The sequence below is a fragment of the Salmo salar genome, chromosome ssa03 (assembly GCF_905237065.1).
Source record: "Salmo salar chromosome ssa03, Ssal_v3.1, whole genome shotgun sequence".
Taxonomy (NCBI): domain Eukaryota; kingdom Metazoa; phylum Chordata; class Actinopteri; order Salmoniformes; family Salmonidae; genus Salmo; species Salmo salar.
This window is the reverse complement of record NC_059444.1, coordinates 32946303-32961917: the sequence shown is the minus strand read 5'-3', so window position 1 is coordinate 32961917 and position 15615 is coordinate 32946303. Positions and strand designations below refer to the sequence as shown.

At 44.8% G+C, this 15615-nt stretch overlaps 1 protein-coding gene across 2 annotated transcripts in view; it reads right to left on the bottom strand.

Moving 5' to 3' along the window:
• Positions 1-15615, bottom strand: part of LOC106599824 (arf-GAP with GTPase, ANK repeat and PH domain-containing protein 3) — a 219631-nt gene that overhangs the window by 92373 nt on the left and 111643 nt on the right. For both annotated transcript variants that reach the window (XM_014191164.2, XM_014191163.2), the window contains exons 3-8: positions 15029-15116; positions 11019-11104; positions 4677-4818; positions 3500-3634; positions 2120-2247; positions 1636-1791 (exon numbers count right to left, since the gene is read on the bottom strand). In XM_014191164.2, the coding sequence (XP_014046639.1) occupies positions 1636-1791; positions 2120-2247; positions 3500-3634; positions 4677-4818; positions 11019-11104; positions 15029-15116 (735 nt within the window). The remainder of the gene's footprint in view (positions 1-1635; positions 1792-2119; positions 2248-3499; positions 3635-4676; positions 4819-11018; positions 11105-15028; positions 15117-15615) is intronic.

Here is a 15615-nt window from a genome sequence, read left to right as displayed (position 1 = left end):
ATGGCAAAAATCCTTCCTCTCCTGTGCTCTTGAAGTGTCATTTGGAATATGGAGAGTAGTCGACCCCCCCCACCCCACCACCCTCTGTTTCTCCTCCCTCCACCCATCTTCTGCCCCCCCCCACCCTGTCCCGGCTCGCCGCTCCTCAGAAGGTCATGAGCTGAAACTCCCGCTCAGCCTGCCAGTCGGGCACCCACACGGGATAGGTGGCGTGCTTGGCCATCTCCATGATGCGGACAGGCAGAGGCTCATGTCTCTGGTGAACAGGGTTAGTCACTACCTAGCAGGGGGAGGGAGAAGACAAGGGGAGCTACTAACTGACAGACAATCTGCACTGCTCTGCTGCCCAGAGCCCCGCGATGGCTACCACAGTAGCTGGGGTAGGGGGAGATGGGAGAGGTTAGAGGAAGTGAGGGGTCTGGGGGTTGGGAGAGATGAGAGAGTTGAGAGGAAGTGAGGGGGCTGGGGTTATGGGTAGAAGGGAGAGGTAGAGGAAGTGAGGGGGCTGGGGTTAGGGGTAGAAGGGAGAGGTAGAGGAAGTGAGGGGGCTGGGGTTAGGGGTAGAAGGGAGAGGTATGAAAAAGGGAACCTGGGAAAGGGATGGTGGTAGGTTGGAGCAGGAGAGGCTGGGGTAGAGGTAAGAGAAAGGGAGGCTAAGGATAGAGGGGAAGAGGTGGAGCTGGGGTAGCTGAGGAAAGTACAGCGGTTAGTGAAAGGCTCTCATAGGTAGGGAAGGTTAGAGCTGCGTCACGGGATTGAATAAGGGCAATTCAGGTAGAAGCTAGAGTAAGGACAGAGGTTTAACTAAGGCTATCAGAAGTATGGGTAATTGGAAGAGGGTTGAGCGGGGCAAGCTGTGGTAAGTACACTGGTTAGTGGCCAGAGGACAAAGGTAAGAGCTGGGATATCTGGGGTAAGGGCAAAGGTTAGAAAAGGGATATCTAGAGTAAGGTAGGGGCGGAGGGAGAAGCGAGGGAGAGCATGCATTATCTGACTCTGTAGTGACGAAAGGGTTATAGTCTGTCCCCGACTTTTAGTTTAGTGTGGTTGGGTAGGGTAGGGGGGAAGTTGCATTGCTGGCTTTGCTGGGGTGTAGCCTTGCCTCACCCCTTCTCTCCCCCAATAGGGAGTCACTGCAAAGAAAGGATCTAGTAAAAAATAAGAGGGGTAGGGAGGGAGGCCAAAGATTGAGACAGAGGGGCCAGGAGGAGGGGATAAGTGAAAGATGAGTAACTCATGAGCATTTACTTTCAATTGGAAAGGAAAGGGAAACGTTACCAACATAACAAACGTTTTAAAAAGCTGAGATATTTTTCCACAGTGCTTATAGCTTTGATATTTGCTTTAAAATAACAAAACAAAAAAATAAATGAAGCATTTTTTTCATAGTATGGGTTCAAAATATAACCCAGGTGGCAACCAGCAACTGTTATCCTTATAATTCTTTCTCTCCTTTGCCCATTTTTGTTGCTTGTATAAGGAGTAAACCAGGAAGGCTTTCTGTGCCTGTATCTGATACAGCCAGGAAGTGGGCGGCTTTGTCTTTGTCTCCCTCTGGTGGACAGTGTGTGTGCGGTACTGCGCCCTCTAGTAGTGCGAGTGGGTGTTGCTCTGCATCAGCTGCCGCATACTTACTGTGAAGATGTTGGAGCGGCGCTTGGACTGCTTCCGGATGGGTGTGGGCGTGTTGGAGGCGGCGATGGTCTCGATGCGCATCTCCCTCTGGCTGATGCTGGGAGTGGAGGGCACCGAGGAGGAGTAGTCGCTGAACGCACCCCCGCCGTTCGCCGCCTGGAAGAGGAGAGACAGAGACGAAGAGAGAGAGAGAGAGAGAGGGAGAGAACAAACTAGTCAGTTAAAGAAGGTAGGATCTGGGAAAACTGAATCATAATATATAGTTCATGAAGGCTACTGTACGCTCTGTATTTTCAGTAGTTTACAGCCTATGTCTTCCTGCATGCGCCAATGGCACAGAAGAATCTCATTGTTTTTCCCGACTACGTAACCTGACAAGTAATATCCTAAAACTAGGGCCCTGAATTTTTTCTGGTCAGGTCACGTGGTCAGGAAAAACTCCTGGCCCTAGTTAGAAATATTCTGGTAGGGGGTGTGGCCTCACCTGGTTAATATGCACAGAGGGAAGGGATGCGTTGGGGACTGATGAGTGGCTAGGCGAGTTGGGAAGGGATTTGCACGGACCAATAGACAGCTGCTGCTTTTTCCTCAGAGCCACCACCTTCTGGGCGACTGGTGGGAGAGAAAGAGAAACAGACAAACAACAGAGGGTTAGGAATCAAACACAACATCAACAACAAGTCCACTGATATTAACCACGTCATAGCAATTCTCTTTTCAATCAGGTAATACATTACATATGGGGAAATGAACCTTATACAGTTCTCCAGAGATACAAAACATCTCCATTTCCAAGGGAAAATACTCCTGCCATATGATGTTCAGAGAAATGAGCCGGTCTTAAGCCCAGGGAGATGTGGTGTGATGTTAACCAAATGAGACTGTCAGGTTTAGTACAGAGGGACCTGATTGGCCATGCAGACAGAGTTGGCAGCCGCCCGTCACTTCGCTGTAGACTCCAGCAGGAGCGGGATCTGTGATTCTGCATGACGTGAATGAGGGCCGAGGGAGAGAGAAGAGTTTAAGTCTGTCTGACAGCTGGGGAACATATTGGTATTGATAGCTAAAGTAGCATGGAAAATGGGGAACGGAGGAGCCGCTCGATCTCCAGACACAAACACTTTCCGTTTTTTGTTTGTTTGTAATTCTTTCAAAGCAAGCAATTAATACAGCGGGGAGACCTGCAAGGCTCCGTGCGTCAACAAGCAACGAAAGTGAAAGCTGCGTTATGTATTCATGAAGTTTGGGAAAGAGAATGTTTGGGGACTGTTTAAAAGTTGTCGTTAAAAAGATGTACTGAACCCGGCAGGGTATTGTAGTGTGGCAATCAGGACAGGATGTTGTTCAAATTAAGGTTGTCATAAAGTTCAGAGATGTTTTCTCATTGAACACAGACGTTTCTCTCTCTTAAAGCAGACATGAGTTTCTTCTTGGCTATTGGCACTGTGTTGAAAATAGTCATATCTTTCTGCCCATTATACATTTCTTACCAATAGCCTTTCCATTGACATCACATTGCCATTTATAACATGAAAGGCTCAAGCATCTGCTAGGGAAGGTTGGATACTGGACAGCAGTAGAAACACTATGGGCGGACATTGGCCTATACAATGATACACTGTAGACCATTACATTGTGATCCTGATCGCAAGGATCCACAGGGGTCCACATTCTACTCAGAGAGGTTGGGTTAAATGCGGAAGACCCATTTCAGTTGAATACATTCAGTTGGACAACTAACTAGGTAGCCTCCTTTCCCTTTCTAGTCCCAGCCCAGCACTGACACTTCACATTCAGCTTATCAAAGGGAGATTCATTAGTTAATAGGCTAGCTACATTATGTCCCCAATGCCCCAGCCCTTACCATCTTGGAAGACTCTCTCCACATTGAGGCCGTAGGTGGAGCAGGTCTCGTAGTACGTGGAACGCTTCAGGTCGTTGGACAGCTTCCTGGCCCGTGAGTCATCGATCACTCTGGGGTTGGCAGCACTGATGGCATCTGGGGAAGGACAAAAAAGACCAACGAGAATATAATATTGTTCTGAGAACATGTAATTTGGGGGATTATGTACAGTGCATTCAGAAAGTATTCAGACCCCTTGACTTTTTCCACAGCCTTATTCTAAAATGTATTAAATCGTTTTTTCCCCCTCAATCTACACACAATATTTCATAATGACAAGGTAAAAATGTCGTTAGAAATTTTTGCAAATGTATTAAAAATAAAAAAAGTATTCAGACCCTTTACTCAGTGCTTTGTTGAAGCACCTTTGGCAGTAATTACAGCCTCAAGTCTTCTTGGGTCTGACGCTACAAGCTTGGCACACCTGTATTTGGGGAGTTTCTCCATTCTTCTCTGAATATCCTCTCAAGCTCTGTCAGGTTGGATGGGGAGCGTCGTGGTACAGCTATTTTCAGGTCTCCCCAGAGATGTTCGATCAGGTTCAAGTCCGGGCCACTTAAGGACATTTAGAGACTTGTCCCGAAGCCACTCCTGTGTTGTCTTGGCTGTGTGCTTAGGGTCCTTGTCCTGTTGGAAGGTGAACCTTTGCCCCAGTCTGAGGTCCTGAGTGCTCTGGGGCAGGTTTTCATCAAGGATCTCTCATTGGAAAGGGTCTGAATACTTACGTAAATAAGATTTCAGTTTTTTCTCAAAACCTGTTTTCGCTTTGTCATTATTGGGTATTGTGTGTAGATTGATGAGGAAAAATGTTAATTTAATCCATTTTAGAATAAGGCTGTAACGTAACAAAATGTGGAAAAAGTCAAGGGGTCTGAATACTTTCCGAACGCACTGGGTGTGAACATCCACACTAAAGTCTCAAGTCGATGCTAAAACTAAGGCCCAGAGTTCTTCCTGGTCAGGGCACAAAGTCAAAACTCCCAGCCTACTTACATCTTCATGTCTATTTATGTCAGGTGTACGGTAACAACTGGCTACCTCCAACCCACAAACTACCACTATGGGGTGAAGCTAACAATCCAAACAATATCCTTCCATTAAGGAACTCGCTAGTTAAATCAAAGTTCAATAGAAATACCTTGCGTCCCGACCAGGACCATGGGGACCTCTGCTGTGTTCCTGTAGCTGGACAGACGCAGGAAGTAGTTGTAGACCGTCTGGAAACTGATCTCATCCTCCAGACTGAAGACAAACACCACAGCGTCTACCCACGCAGCAAACTGCAGGGGACACACAGACAGAACACAGGCTTGATAGGATTCCAAAAAACACCAACATACTGAATGTGTGTGTTTGGGTGGGTGGGTGGTACTGTCTGGATCTGGGAGGACCTGAGTGTGTGGCCGAGAGGTGTCGGGTAACCGGATCGGCTTCACTTGTGTACAAGATGTTGTATTTATTCATTTTTGATGTCAAAGAGAGAACCGGCTTGTGAGAATAGAAGAGATAATGCCGTTTTTCCACACTGAAATAAATCTAGCCCTATTGAGCTGTTTACATAAAAATGAATTTCAATCAATTGATCATGGTGAACCAGAACCACCCGAAACATAATTATATTATGAATCCCCTGATTGTTTTTTTAAATTAAATAACCACAGCAATTTAATGTCAACTTAATGAACAAGTGATGCTTAATGAATAAAGTTCACCTTTGTAACAGATTTGAAATATGCATTACTCTTCTGACTCATTATTATTATTATTATTATTATTATTATTATTATTATTATTAGCATGCCAACAGTGGAGGCTGCTGAGCGGCTCATAATAATGGCAGGAATGCCGCAAATGGAATGGCATCAAACACTTGAAAGCCATGTGTTCGATTCATTTGACACCATTCCACCGATTCCGCTCCAGTCATTACCACAAGCCCGTTCTCCCCAATTAAGGTGCCACCAACCTCCTGTGCATGCAAAACAATTCCCTTTTTATATTTTTATGGGAGTGGCTTCAGTTCCATATCTGTGCAGGAGAGGGCAGTGTAGCAACAGCATTGTAATGACGGGGCCTGTGTTGCCAGTTACTAGTGGGAATATCAATGAAATCTCAAACAAAGCTATTACAACCCAGTGTCCCATGTTATCGGAAGATGGAACCTGTTTTCCCCTGCACCATTCCACAAACCTAATCTCCTAGTGCATCACCAGGGAGAGAAGAAAGGAAGAAGGGTTTCCCTTGGGCAGCAGAACAAGGTAATCATAATCACAACTGCTTCTGAGAAAGTGGTTAAGGAGGAGAGCGAGCCCAAGCACTAACAGTGTATCAACCTTCGCCTCCCCCTGCCTCCATTTAGTCATTCAGCAGCGTTCATATCTGTGGAATTAATCACACCTGGGTTTAAATACCACTTGAAAGAATGTATCTGTGCTTGATTGAGCTTACCTGTTGCAATGGAACCAATAGAATAGTCACAAAAGAACAAACCCTACCCACCTGGCACTTCAAGCAGGTAAACACCATAAAAACACTAAAAACTCCATAAAGCAAACACTAAACGTATTTTGGAAGATTTCAAAAAGTATTTGAACCCAGGTCTAGAATGGATGGGGAGATCAAGTTTTCGGTTTAGAGTCACAGCTTCAACTGAGCCTCCAGTAAGTGGGAACGTAATGAAGGCCTTTAATTATGCTGCGCTAATTACACCCAGCTAGGAACGGAGCTACAGTCATTTCCATTCCAATCTCTGGGACTGGGAGCAACATTAGCATAATGCTAGCATAACTCTGCCTGTGAGCTAACCTTGCTAAGCCAGGGAGAGGGCAGGTATCAATGACTGTTTCATCATCACAAATCCCCAATGGAGTGGTTGGAGTGCCAGGATGCTTTCACTCCAAGGCCTCTCCAGAGAGATTCCAAAATATAGGAAAATGAGGCCTCCAGAGAGAGAGACATGAAATGGCTCAGCCAAGAGCATCACCACACCATGTTTTCCCTAATTACTGAATGAGTACCTGGCATAGAGGCACATTCGCTAGTCCTATCAGACATAGTCATTTGTATCATATAAAGAACAAAAGCTAGAGTCTAGTAACCATATTTATTTTAGAAATGTTTAGCTTTGTATTTCTTTGGTTTGGTAATGCCAACCTAGCCTCGCGAGCCATCCGGATCTTGCAAGGTTAAAGCCAATTTATGCTTTATCTGAAAATGTGTTCGGAGGCTCCATATTGAGAGTGTGACGCAATTGCGGAACCTCCAGAGACATGCAGAGGCCAAATTGAGCTCCTTACCGCATCGTGCACCTACCAAATTTAGTAAAAATGCGGAGGGTTCCATATAGCGCCGCATTGACATAATTGGTTGACGGTAGGCAGTGGTGGTTCTAGCTTGTATGGCTCCCTGGGCGAACACCCCCCCTTCAGCGCCCCCCAGGCAAAACAAAAAAATGCACCATTCTGCACTAACTGTAATTGTTATTCAGACATTTGGAACAACACAAACAAATATTCATAACATTTAAAACTATATAAATATAATAATATATACAAAAATAAGACTCATAAATATCAAAAAGAAGTAACAAAGACAAATAGAAACACATTTGTGTTGATTTAGCGCTCGAGCATCAATACATTACCCATCCCCCAACACTGTCAACCAAGAGTCAAGACTAAACCAATTCACCTTGGTGGTGTGCAGACTGATTTTATATTATTATTAACGATTTTGCTCAAACCAGAAGAAAATTAAACAATATGTCTGTGAAACTATATATTCACAGTATTATGAATGAATTGTGGTTTATTTGGTAGCATTTCGTAATGTGACTGATTTTACTAATTGCATTAGTACTGTACAAAGTTAGAGGTGCGCTATTTGATAGATTCCCCCGCTCCCCCTACCTCGGGCTTCCAGTGAGGAGATCTGAGGTCAACCTACCCCCACCCCCTCCCCATCTCGTACTTCTGAGTGGGAGACCCTCCCAGGCAGTAGCCTGCCTAGCTCACAAACTAGAATCAGGGCGCCCACTCCGACAAGGTTAATTGACCCACAGTCCCACACGGTGACATGATATCATTGACGTGACGTGCAAATGAGCGATAGGAAACCGAATGAGCAAATGTCACCATTCCCCCCCAAAAATGCGTGCGGGCGCCCCGTGCCGCCCTCGGCAGGATGCCGCCCAAGACTGCTCCTACAGTCTTACTTCGGTAATGCAGTTTAACTGATGCCTGGCCCAGAAAGACAAAATCCATAGACTGCCACAACGAGAGAAATCCTAATAAGACACTTTAGTCATCACCTTTGTGCACAAAATATTCATTGAATTATTCAAATAATTGTAACTCACAGCCGAAGATATTAGCATTTTATTTTCATCCAATGTCTGCCATGTTTTTGGATGACGTGATGACGTCGTCGTTGCTCCCTGTGCGCACTGAGTGCTGGGGCGCATTGTGATGTTGGTCCGTGTAAACCGGATGCAACCTGGATATAGACAGTCCATGAAGGATATACAGTGGGGGGAAAAAGTATTTGATCCCCTGCTGATTTTGTACGTTTGCCCACTTACAAAGAAATGATCAGTCTATCATTTTAATGGTAGGTTTATTTGAACAGTGAGAGACAGAAAAAATCCAGAAAAACGCATGTCAAAAATGTTATAAAATGATTTGTATTTTAATGGAGGGAAAAAAGTATTTGACCCCTCTGCAAAACATGACTTAGTACTTGGTGGCAAAACCCTTGTTGGCAATCACAGAGGTCAGACGTTTCTTGTAATTGGCCACCGGGTTTGCACACATCTTAGGAGGGATTTTGTCCCACTCCTCTTTGCAGATCTTCTCCAAGTCATTAAGGTTTCGAGGCTGACGTTTGGCAACTCGAACCTTCAGCTCCCTCCACAGATTTTCTGTGGGATTAAGGTCTGGAGACTGGCTAGGCCACTCCAGGACCTTAATGTGCTTTTTCTTGAGCCACTCCTTTGTTGCCTTGGCCGTGTGTTTTGGGTCATTGTCATACTGGAATTCCCATCCACGACCCATTTTCAATGCCCTGGCTGAGGGAAGGAGGTTCTCACCCAAGATTTGACGGTACATGGCCCCATCCATCGTCCCTTTGATGCGGTGTTGTCCTGTCCCCTTAGCAGAAAAACATCCCCAAAGCATAATGTTTCCACCTCCATGTTTGACGGTGAAGATCGTGTTCTTGGGGTCATAGGCAGCATTCCTCCTCCTCCAAACACGGCGAGTTGAGTTGATGCCAAAGAGCTCCATTTTGGTCTCATCTGACCACAACACTCACCAGTTGTCCTCTGAGTCATTCAGATGTTCATTGGCAAACTTCAGACGGGCATGTATATGTATTCTTGAGCAGGGGGACCTTGCGGGGGCTGCAGGATTTCAGTCCTTCACGGCGTAGTGTGTTACCAATTGTTTTCTTGGTGACTATGGTCCCAGCTGCCTTGAGATCATTGACAAGATCCTCCCGTGTAGTTCTGGGATGATTCCTCTCCGTTCTCATGATCATTGCAACTCCACGAGGTGAGATCTTGCATGGAGCCCCAGGCCGAGGGATATTGACAGTTCTTTTGTGTTTCTTCCATTTGCGAATAATCACACCAAATGTTGTCACCTTCTCACCAAGCTGCTTGGCGATGGTCAGGTAGCCCATTCCAGCCTTGTGTAGGTCTACAATCTTGTCCCTGACATCCTTGGAGAGCTCTTTGGTCTTGGCCATGGTGGAGAGTTGGGGATCTGATTGATTGATTGCTTCTGTGGACAGGTGTCTTTTTTATAGGTAACAAGCTGCGGTTAGGAGCACTCCCTTTAAGAGTGTGCTCCTAATCTCAGCTCGTTACCTGTATAAAAGACACCTGGGAGCCAGAAATCTTTCTGATTGAGAGGGGGTCAAATACTTATTTCCCTCATTAAAATACAAATCAATTTATAATATTTATGACATGCGTTTTTCTGGATATTTTTGTTGTTATTCTGTCTCTCACTGTTCAAATAAACCTACCATTAAAATTATAGACCGATCCTTTCTTTGTCAGTGGGCAAACGTACAATATCAGCAGGGGATCAAATACTTTTTCCCCCCACGGTAGACAGTCCATGAATTGGCGTATACGAACGCGAGTAGATTACCTTGAAAACAACAGTCGGACATCTTGGACGCAGTCTCCAGGACTTTATACCTCAGTGGTTCTGCTCACCAGTGCTGTGAACGGGCTCCTCCTCCTAGTAGGTGAGTTTCCACCTTTAAATGCCCAGGTGGCTCGCCTCTCATTAGGTTAATCTCGTTTAAGGGGTGGGGTGTTTCCAAAGTTGATTGTAAATGCTCATGTTTGAGCATATTTTGTCTTTGTTTTCAATAATGTGTAAAGTATTGACCACTATTCTGAAAATGTGTGTTAGGCTACATTCTCAAACGACACTACCTTTTTAAAGGGTCGGTGCTATTCGGGATCCATGGGATGTCCCAACTCTGAAGTTATCCAATTGAAGTTGAAATTTTAAATGATTAAGGTAAGGCTTCACATTAGGTAAGGGTTATGGTTGGGGTAGGAGTTAAGGTTAGGGATGTCCCAAGGATCCCAGGTAGCACTAACTCTTTTAAAAGGTGTGACTGGTTTATGCCAGATTACCGCTCTCCTCATCCATCGGAGCTATTGGGCGTGTTCCTCTGCCCAGGCGTTGCTGACGCATGCCAGATCTTACAAATGCCTGGATAGATATTTTAAGTATCAGCTAACCACATCATATGTTGTAGCAATCTGGTTCCCGGTGGCACAGTCAATGATGCAACCATTGGTCGATGCATGCAACGTTTGAGCAAGGGAACGCGACCGTTGTGTTAGTGAGTTAACATGTTGTTACAGAGCCCTGACAATTTATACACAAATGTGTGCGTTTTATGGGCATTTTTTCTCTGTGTTTACGGTGCATTTGCCTTTGCACTCCTGTTGAGTTATTGCAGTATTGGCCAATTAAGTTCAGTGTTTATCAACCAAGTATTTTTGCCAATTCCTTGTCATTATCTGTATATTTTGTGTATAAACACTCCCACTGGATCTAGTCTTCCCTCCATCACCTGCACTGTAAATACCACCTATTTTCTTCCTTGAATGAATGACTCTGGCTCAACGCTTGATGCTCCACACCAACTAGGCTGCTGGGTCCTCTATCTTAACAAGAGTGTGTGTCTGTTCTGTCTTGTCTTTCCACTATAAAATGGCTTTTAGCTAGGTTTAATTGTTGGTAAGTTCTCAGGGCACGATGACTTGGTAAAAAGCAGTATGAAGCACTGCTGAGAATGGGAGCGCTGTGCGGCATTGAAACGAACCCCCCCAACAGAGAAGTGTTTATTAGTTCCTGTCTGGTTGTTGTGGAGGAGATCTTGCTGACGTTAAGTGGCATTAATTGGCTGCGCTGAGGCATGCAGGATCAGAACGCAAGCTGAGCGTACGTACCTGCAGCTCCGGGGGGCCTCCCTCGTCTCTGATCAGCAGCAGGTAGCTCTGTCCATCAACCACCATCTCCTTCTTGAATCGACCACCTGAGGAAGAGGAGAGAAATGTCAGGGTGACTTATTTGGCGGTGCACTGCCTAGAATCATGCTTCGTCAGTATTAATACAACCAATGTGAACTGATCTACTTCACCCTGCCTATTGAAGGGGTTGGCAAAATGAAGGTAGAGGGCTAAACTCAGGCCCAAAGTGGTGTAAAGCACTTGCTACTCTACTCATTGTCACTGAAAACGGGTTTGGTTTCGCTACAGCTAAATCACCAAAATGCAATATTAATTCCAATATACTTCACCAACACAAACCAGTAGACCTAAGCATGAGTCAGACTTAGAACTTCCCATTTATGACTTTCCATTCTGATAAGGGTTTGATGATGGTCCATCCTGCATGTGATTGTGAATATGCTGCGGTTTGATTTGGCCCCGCTGTCTCAATAAAAAATTAAAAATCAGAAGCTGGGGAAAGAAAACTGGTCTCTAAAGTCAATTACAATGAAGGGAAACTGACATTTAGCAAGTTTAAACGCACACAGCTGCTGAGAGAACCTGCTCCACTACACCATCACAGAGCACCGCCACAAGCCTTAGACCCAGCCCCCCCCCCAAATTCATTACACAACCACCAGCTAGCCTAGCCTCGAGATTCGTCATCCATCACTGACGCAGAACTCCATAAAATATAGGATAGCGTGCTAGTCTATTAGCCAGCACAGCAGGCAGTAAGGAAGTGATAAGGCACATACACTAGAATGGACGTAGCCTGGAGTCTGCGATGGAGAGAGGGAAGGTGGGGATGGAAGATAATAGGAGAAGAAAAGAGAGAAATCTAAAGTTGGTGTAGTTCATGGCCACAAGATAGTGGAGACTAGAGAAGCTCTACAGTAGAAGGGTAGCTACTATAGTCAGCCTTGACTTTTTACCCCTCATCTCTTTGAACGCATGCTCGTATTCCTTGCCTCTGGCAAGGCTGGCTGCAGATAAAATACAGACCGATGGGAATACCTCGCACTAAATTGGATTTTGCATAACATTGGAATAGTTCGAGATCCTGCAGAGACTTCAAATATTAAAGTGAGAAAGTTGGGGAGCTAGGCAAAATAAAACCTTGCTTTTTCAAAAGCAGAAAATCTGCTTCAAGCCATCTCAAACAATATTGAATAATGTACGACTGCCATGAAAGGAGTAAGAGTGGGCATATTAACGTATATCAAAAAAACTACAGACACAAAATAAATATCTACCGCTGCGGCAACACCCGATATTTAACAATCAGCCGTGTTATCTGAACTCCCTGACACTTTGATGTGCAGATCCCACCTCTGCAAAAGAGCGAGCGAGGACACAGCGACTGGCTCCGCCTGCAGTCTTCAAGGGATAGGTAGGCAGTGTTCTAGCTAGCGCCAACATGCAATACAGATCCACTTGAGACACACTTGCTACCCATTAATTCCACTTTAGCCCAAATGGGGAAGGGGGATTCTCCCAGACATCAGTTGAGTTGTGTAAGAGCCAAAGAGAGAGACTCAAGGAAGCCAAGCCAGCTTTCCTCCACTGAAGTAACAGAGCTTGGAGCGCTGATCGGATTGATGAGTCGCCATATGCCAGGAAATTCCCATTTAGAGGAAATGTCAGAAAAGTGATACACATAGTAATACCCAGTATAGTCATATCTTATGAGAAAATGACTGTATCTGGACCAAAAGGTCAGACTTCAGAGGACATTTGAAATTATTCTTGAGGATATAAATGCGAATAGCCCTTGAAAACTGTACAATGAGAGTGTTATACCAAATAGCATCTTCTGTTGCCATGGTATGAAATGGATGTGCATTTAAATAAAGACCTACATTTAGATTACATAACATCAACATCCTGGCTGTGTCTGTGACTGTTCACCGGCAAGCATAGACAAAAACATATCCTGAGGTCGGAGGAGAAACCATCTGTACTGTGAAACGTCTGTTGAATCTCAGTGCCAAACGAATTAAGCAAAACTACAGTAATTGTACAGCAATAATGAGAGACACTCAATCTGTATTAGGGAGGCAAGCAATTTAAAGTATAATGATTTTGACTGGACGTGGCTAATGAATAGAGTGTTTATAGCTTTTCTATCAAGCTGTTGTCCAACACACACACACACACACACACACACACAGTCACACACACAGTCACACACACACACACACAGTCACACACACAGAGTCACACACACACAGTCACACACACACAGTCACACACACACAGTCACACACACAGGTTCTGAGATGGTAGCTGAAATGGTGGGCTTGGTGAGCAGGCAGTAGGCAATAGGCATATCCAACTCTAGAATGGAATGTGGATGCTCAGAGACCTTGACACGGAGCCACAATTCAAACAGAGCCATTTTCGCTGTCGCCATGGCAACACCTCCCTCCCCGTCCCGATACTGCCTTTTTTCAGATATCACAGCAACTAGCAACATAGTAGAATGAAACACCGTAAAGTAGAACTGCTGGGTTAATGAATGGTACGGACAGAACAGACAACATTAGTACCACTACCAACTCTTCCTAGAAGCGAGGTAGCCTCCTTTAAATCTACAGTTTCTATCTGGGCTAAGCAACGTGCTAGAAATGAGACTAAAAGGAGACCCTTTGCCACCTGTTACAGATGGGAGATGGAGCGGTATGTTGTATCACAGCAACAATGCAGTGATCTGTATAAAATGTTTCCAGAATTACCAAAACCAGCACTCAGGTTTTTTCATTCCAGCATTTTTGTCATTGACTTCTCAAGGCCTAATTAGACATTGAGGATTGTTTCTTTCCCTCGGTGAAGCAGCATCTTAATGCCAGGAACTCATTATGCGCTTCATGTCTCATCATCCTCAGTATACAGTAGTTACATAAAAACAGACACTACAAACCATCCAAACCCCCTCCAAGATTGTCACTTGACCCTGGCTTTGCCAACATCTTCACGGGTTCGGACAGCCTTCGCTTCTGATTTCCGCCTGATAATCAAAATGGAGAATTCTTCAGTTTTGATTCTGTGAAGTCATAGCGGAAGGTTCGGGAATGAGCTCCAATTGTAGAAATAAATACAACCTTCTCACTGAGCTACGACCTCTCGTTCAGAGCCTCACAGCTCCCTAAACAGAAACTTGTTTATGTTCATGGCAGCAACTATAATCCCCTTTCTCTCTGAAATGAAGGGTTATAGTAGGATTTAGTGCTTTAAGCCCAGGTCTTAGTTTTACCTTGATGTGTTTGGGAATTATCATTCTAACGCAGCACCCCTCTCTCTTTCATAGACAATGCTTTGCTCTAGCCGTCATTCATTTATGCTAACGGATAAAAAAAGCCAATTATCTCAGAGTCATCTCTCTCCACACATCCTTGGGTTTGAGATAAATCGGACACTGCGTCGACTGATACAAAATACCAACAGAAAACACACCAACACACCTGGCATACCGTTAATGATAAGCAAAGATTTCTCTTTTCTCTCCATACACCATGTGGAAAACACTCAAACTAACTGCTAATTATGAATTGAGTTTCTATTTCTTACTGCAAGCATCAACCCTGTCTTTGTATTTTGTCAGTATCTATCCCCAGCTAGAATAACATCAGCCAAAATGCAGACTGGCTTGCCAATTGATCATTCCAGGTGGTATTTCAACAGGTTTTGGACAGACAATAATCTGGTAAAACCTTAAATAACTTTATGAATTATTATAAAGATCTCAAATGACATTTACATGTATGATGCAGCAGGGCCAGCAGATGGACCAGATTAGCAAGATATCATCACAGCTATAAGAAGAAACAGACAGCTCTGTCTCAAGTGACGTGTTCATGTGTTGACTGACAAGACCGTCTAGTAAAGTTGACAACCTTTTAGTTTTTTTTGAACGTGTGATGGTGCTCTCCTCCCTCGGGATTTCAGCAGCAGGCTCTGTCTCTTACCTTCAGGGGATTCCTCCTGCACGTACGTGCCTGTCAGGTACCGGTGGACAAGGGCCGATTTCCCGCTCGACAGATTACCCACAATACCCTGCAGAAACAACAAAAACACATGACACCACACTCACACCTAGTTCATTCCAGGAGATGTATGTTGTATGGATGGTTACACCTGCAATCATAGCCATAGCCTCTACAGCTTGACCTATATACAGTACAGATGATGATTGGTGAAACAGCAAGACAGCAAAATACTACTACTATTAAAAGTCTAGTAACAGGACTAGTAAAATGTTCAGTTGGTGGTGGCAATATGTTGTAGAGACGGTTACACTACTAACCAATGCCAAAGGCCTCAGCCTATGGACTTTCACATGAACAGATGGTGTTTATAGGGTAAAGGTAAGACACCAAGGGAACAGTACTGTATATGTTCAGCTAATGTTTTCCCTACTCCCCCTGGTGGGTGTCTAGGCCAAGGCCCCAGCCCTGACTGCTGTTTGCCCCCAGGGGAAACCTGACGGAGGGTGGGCTGGGGCTGGGCCGCTCCCAGGCTGGGGTGGCTGATGATGCCAGGGTGTCTGGGGGAG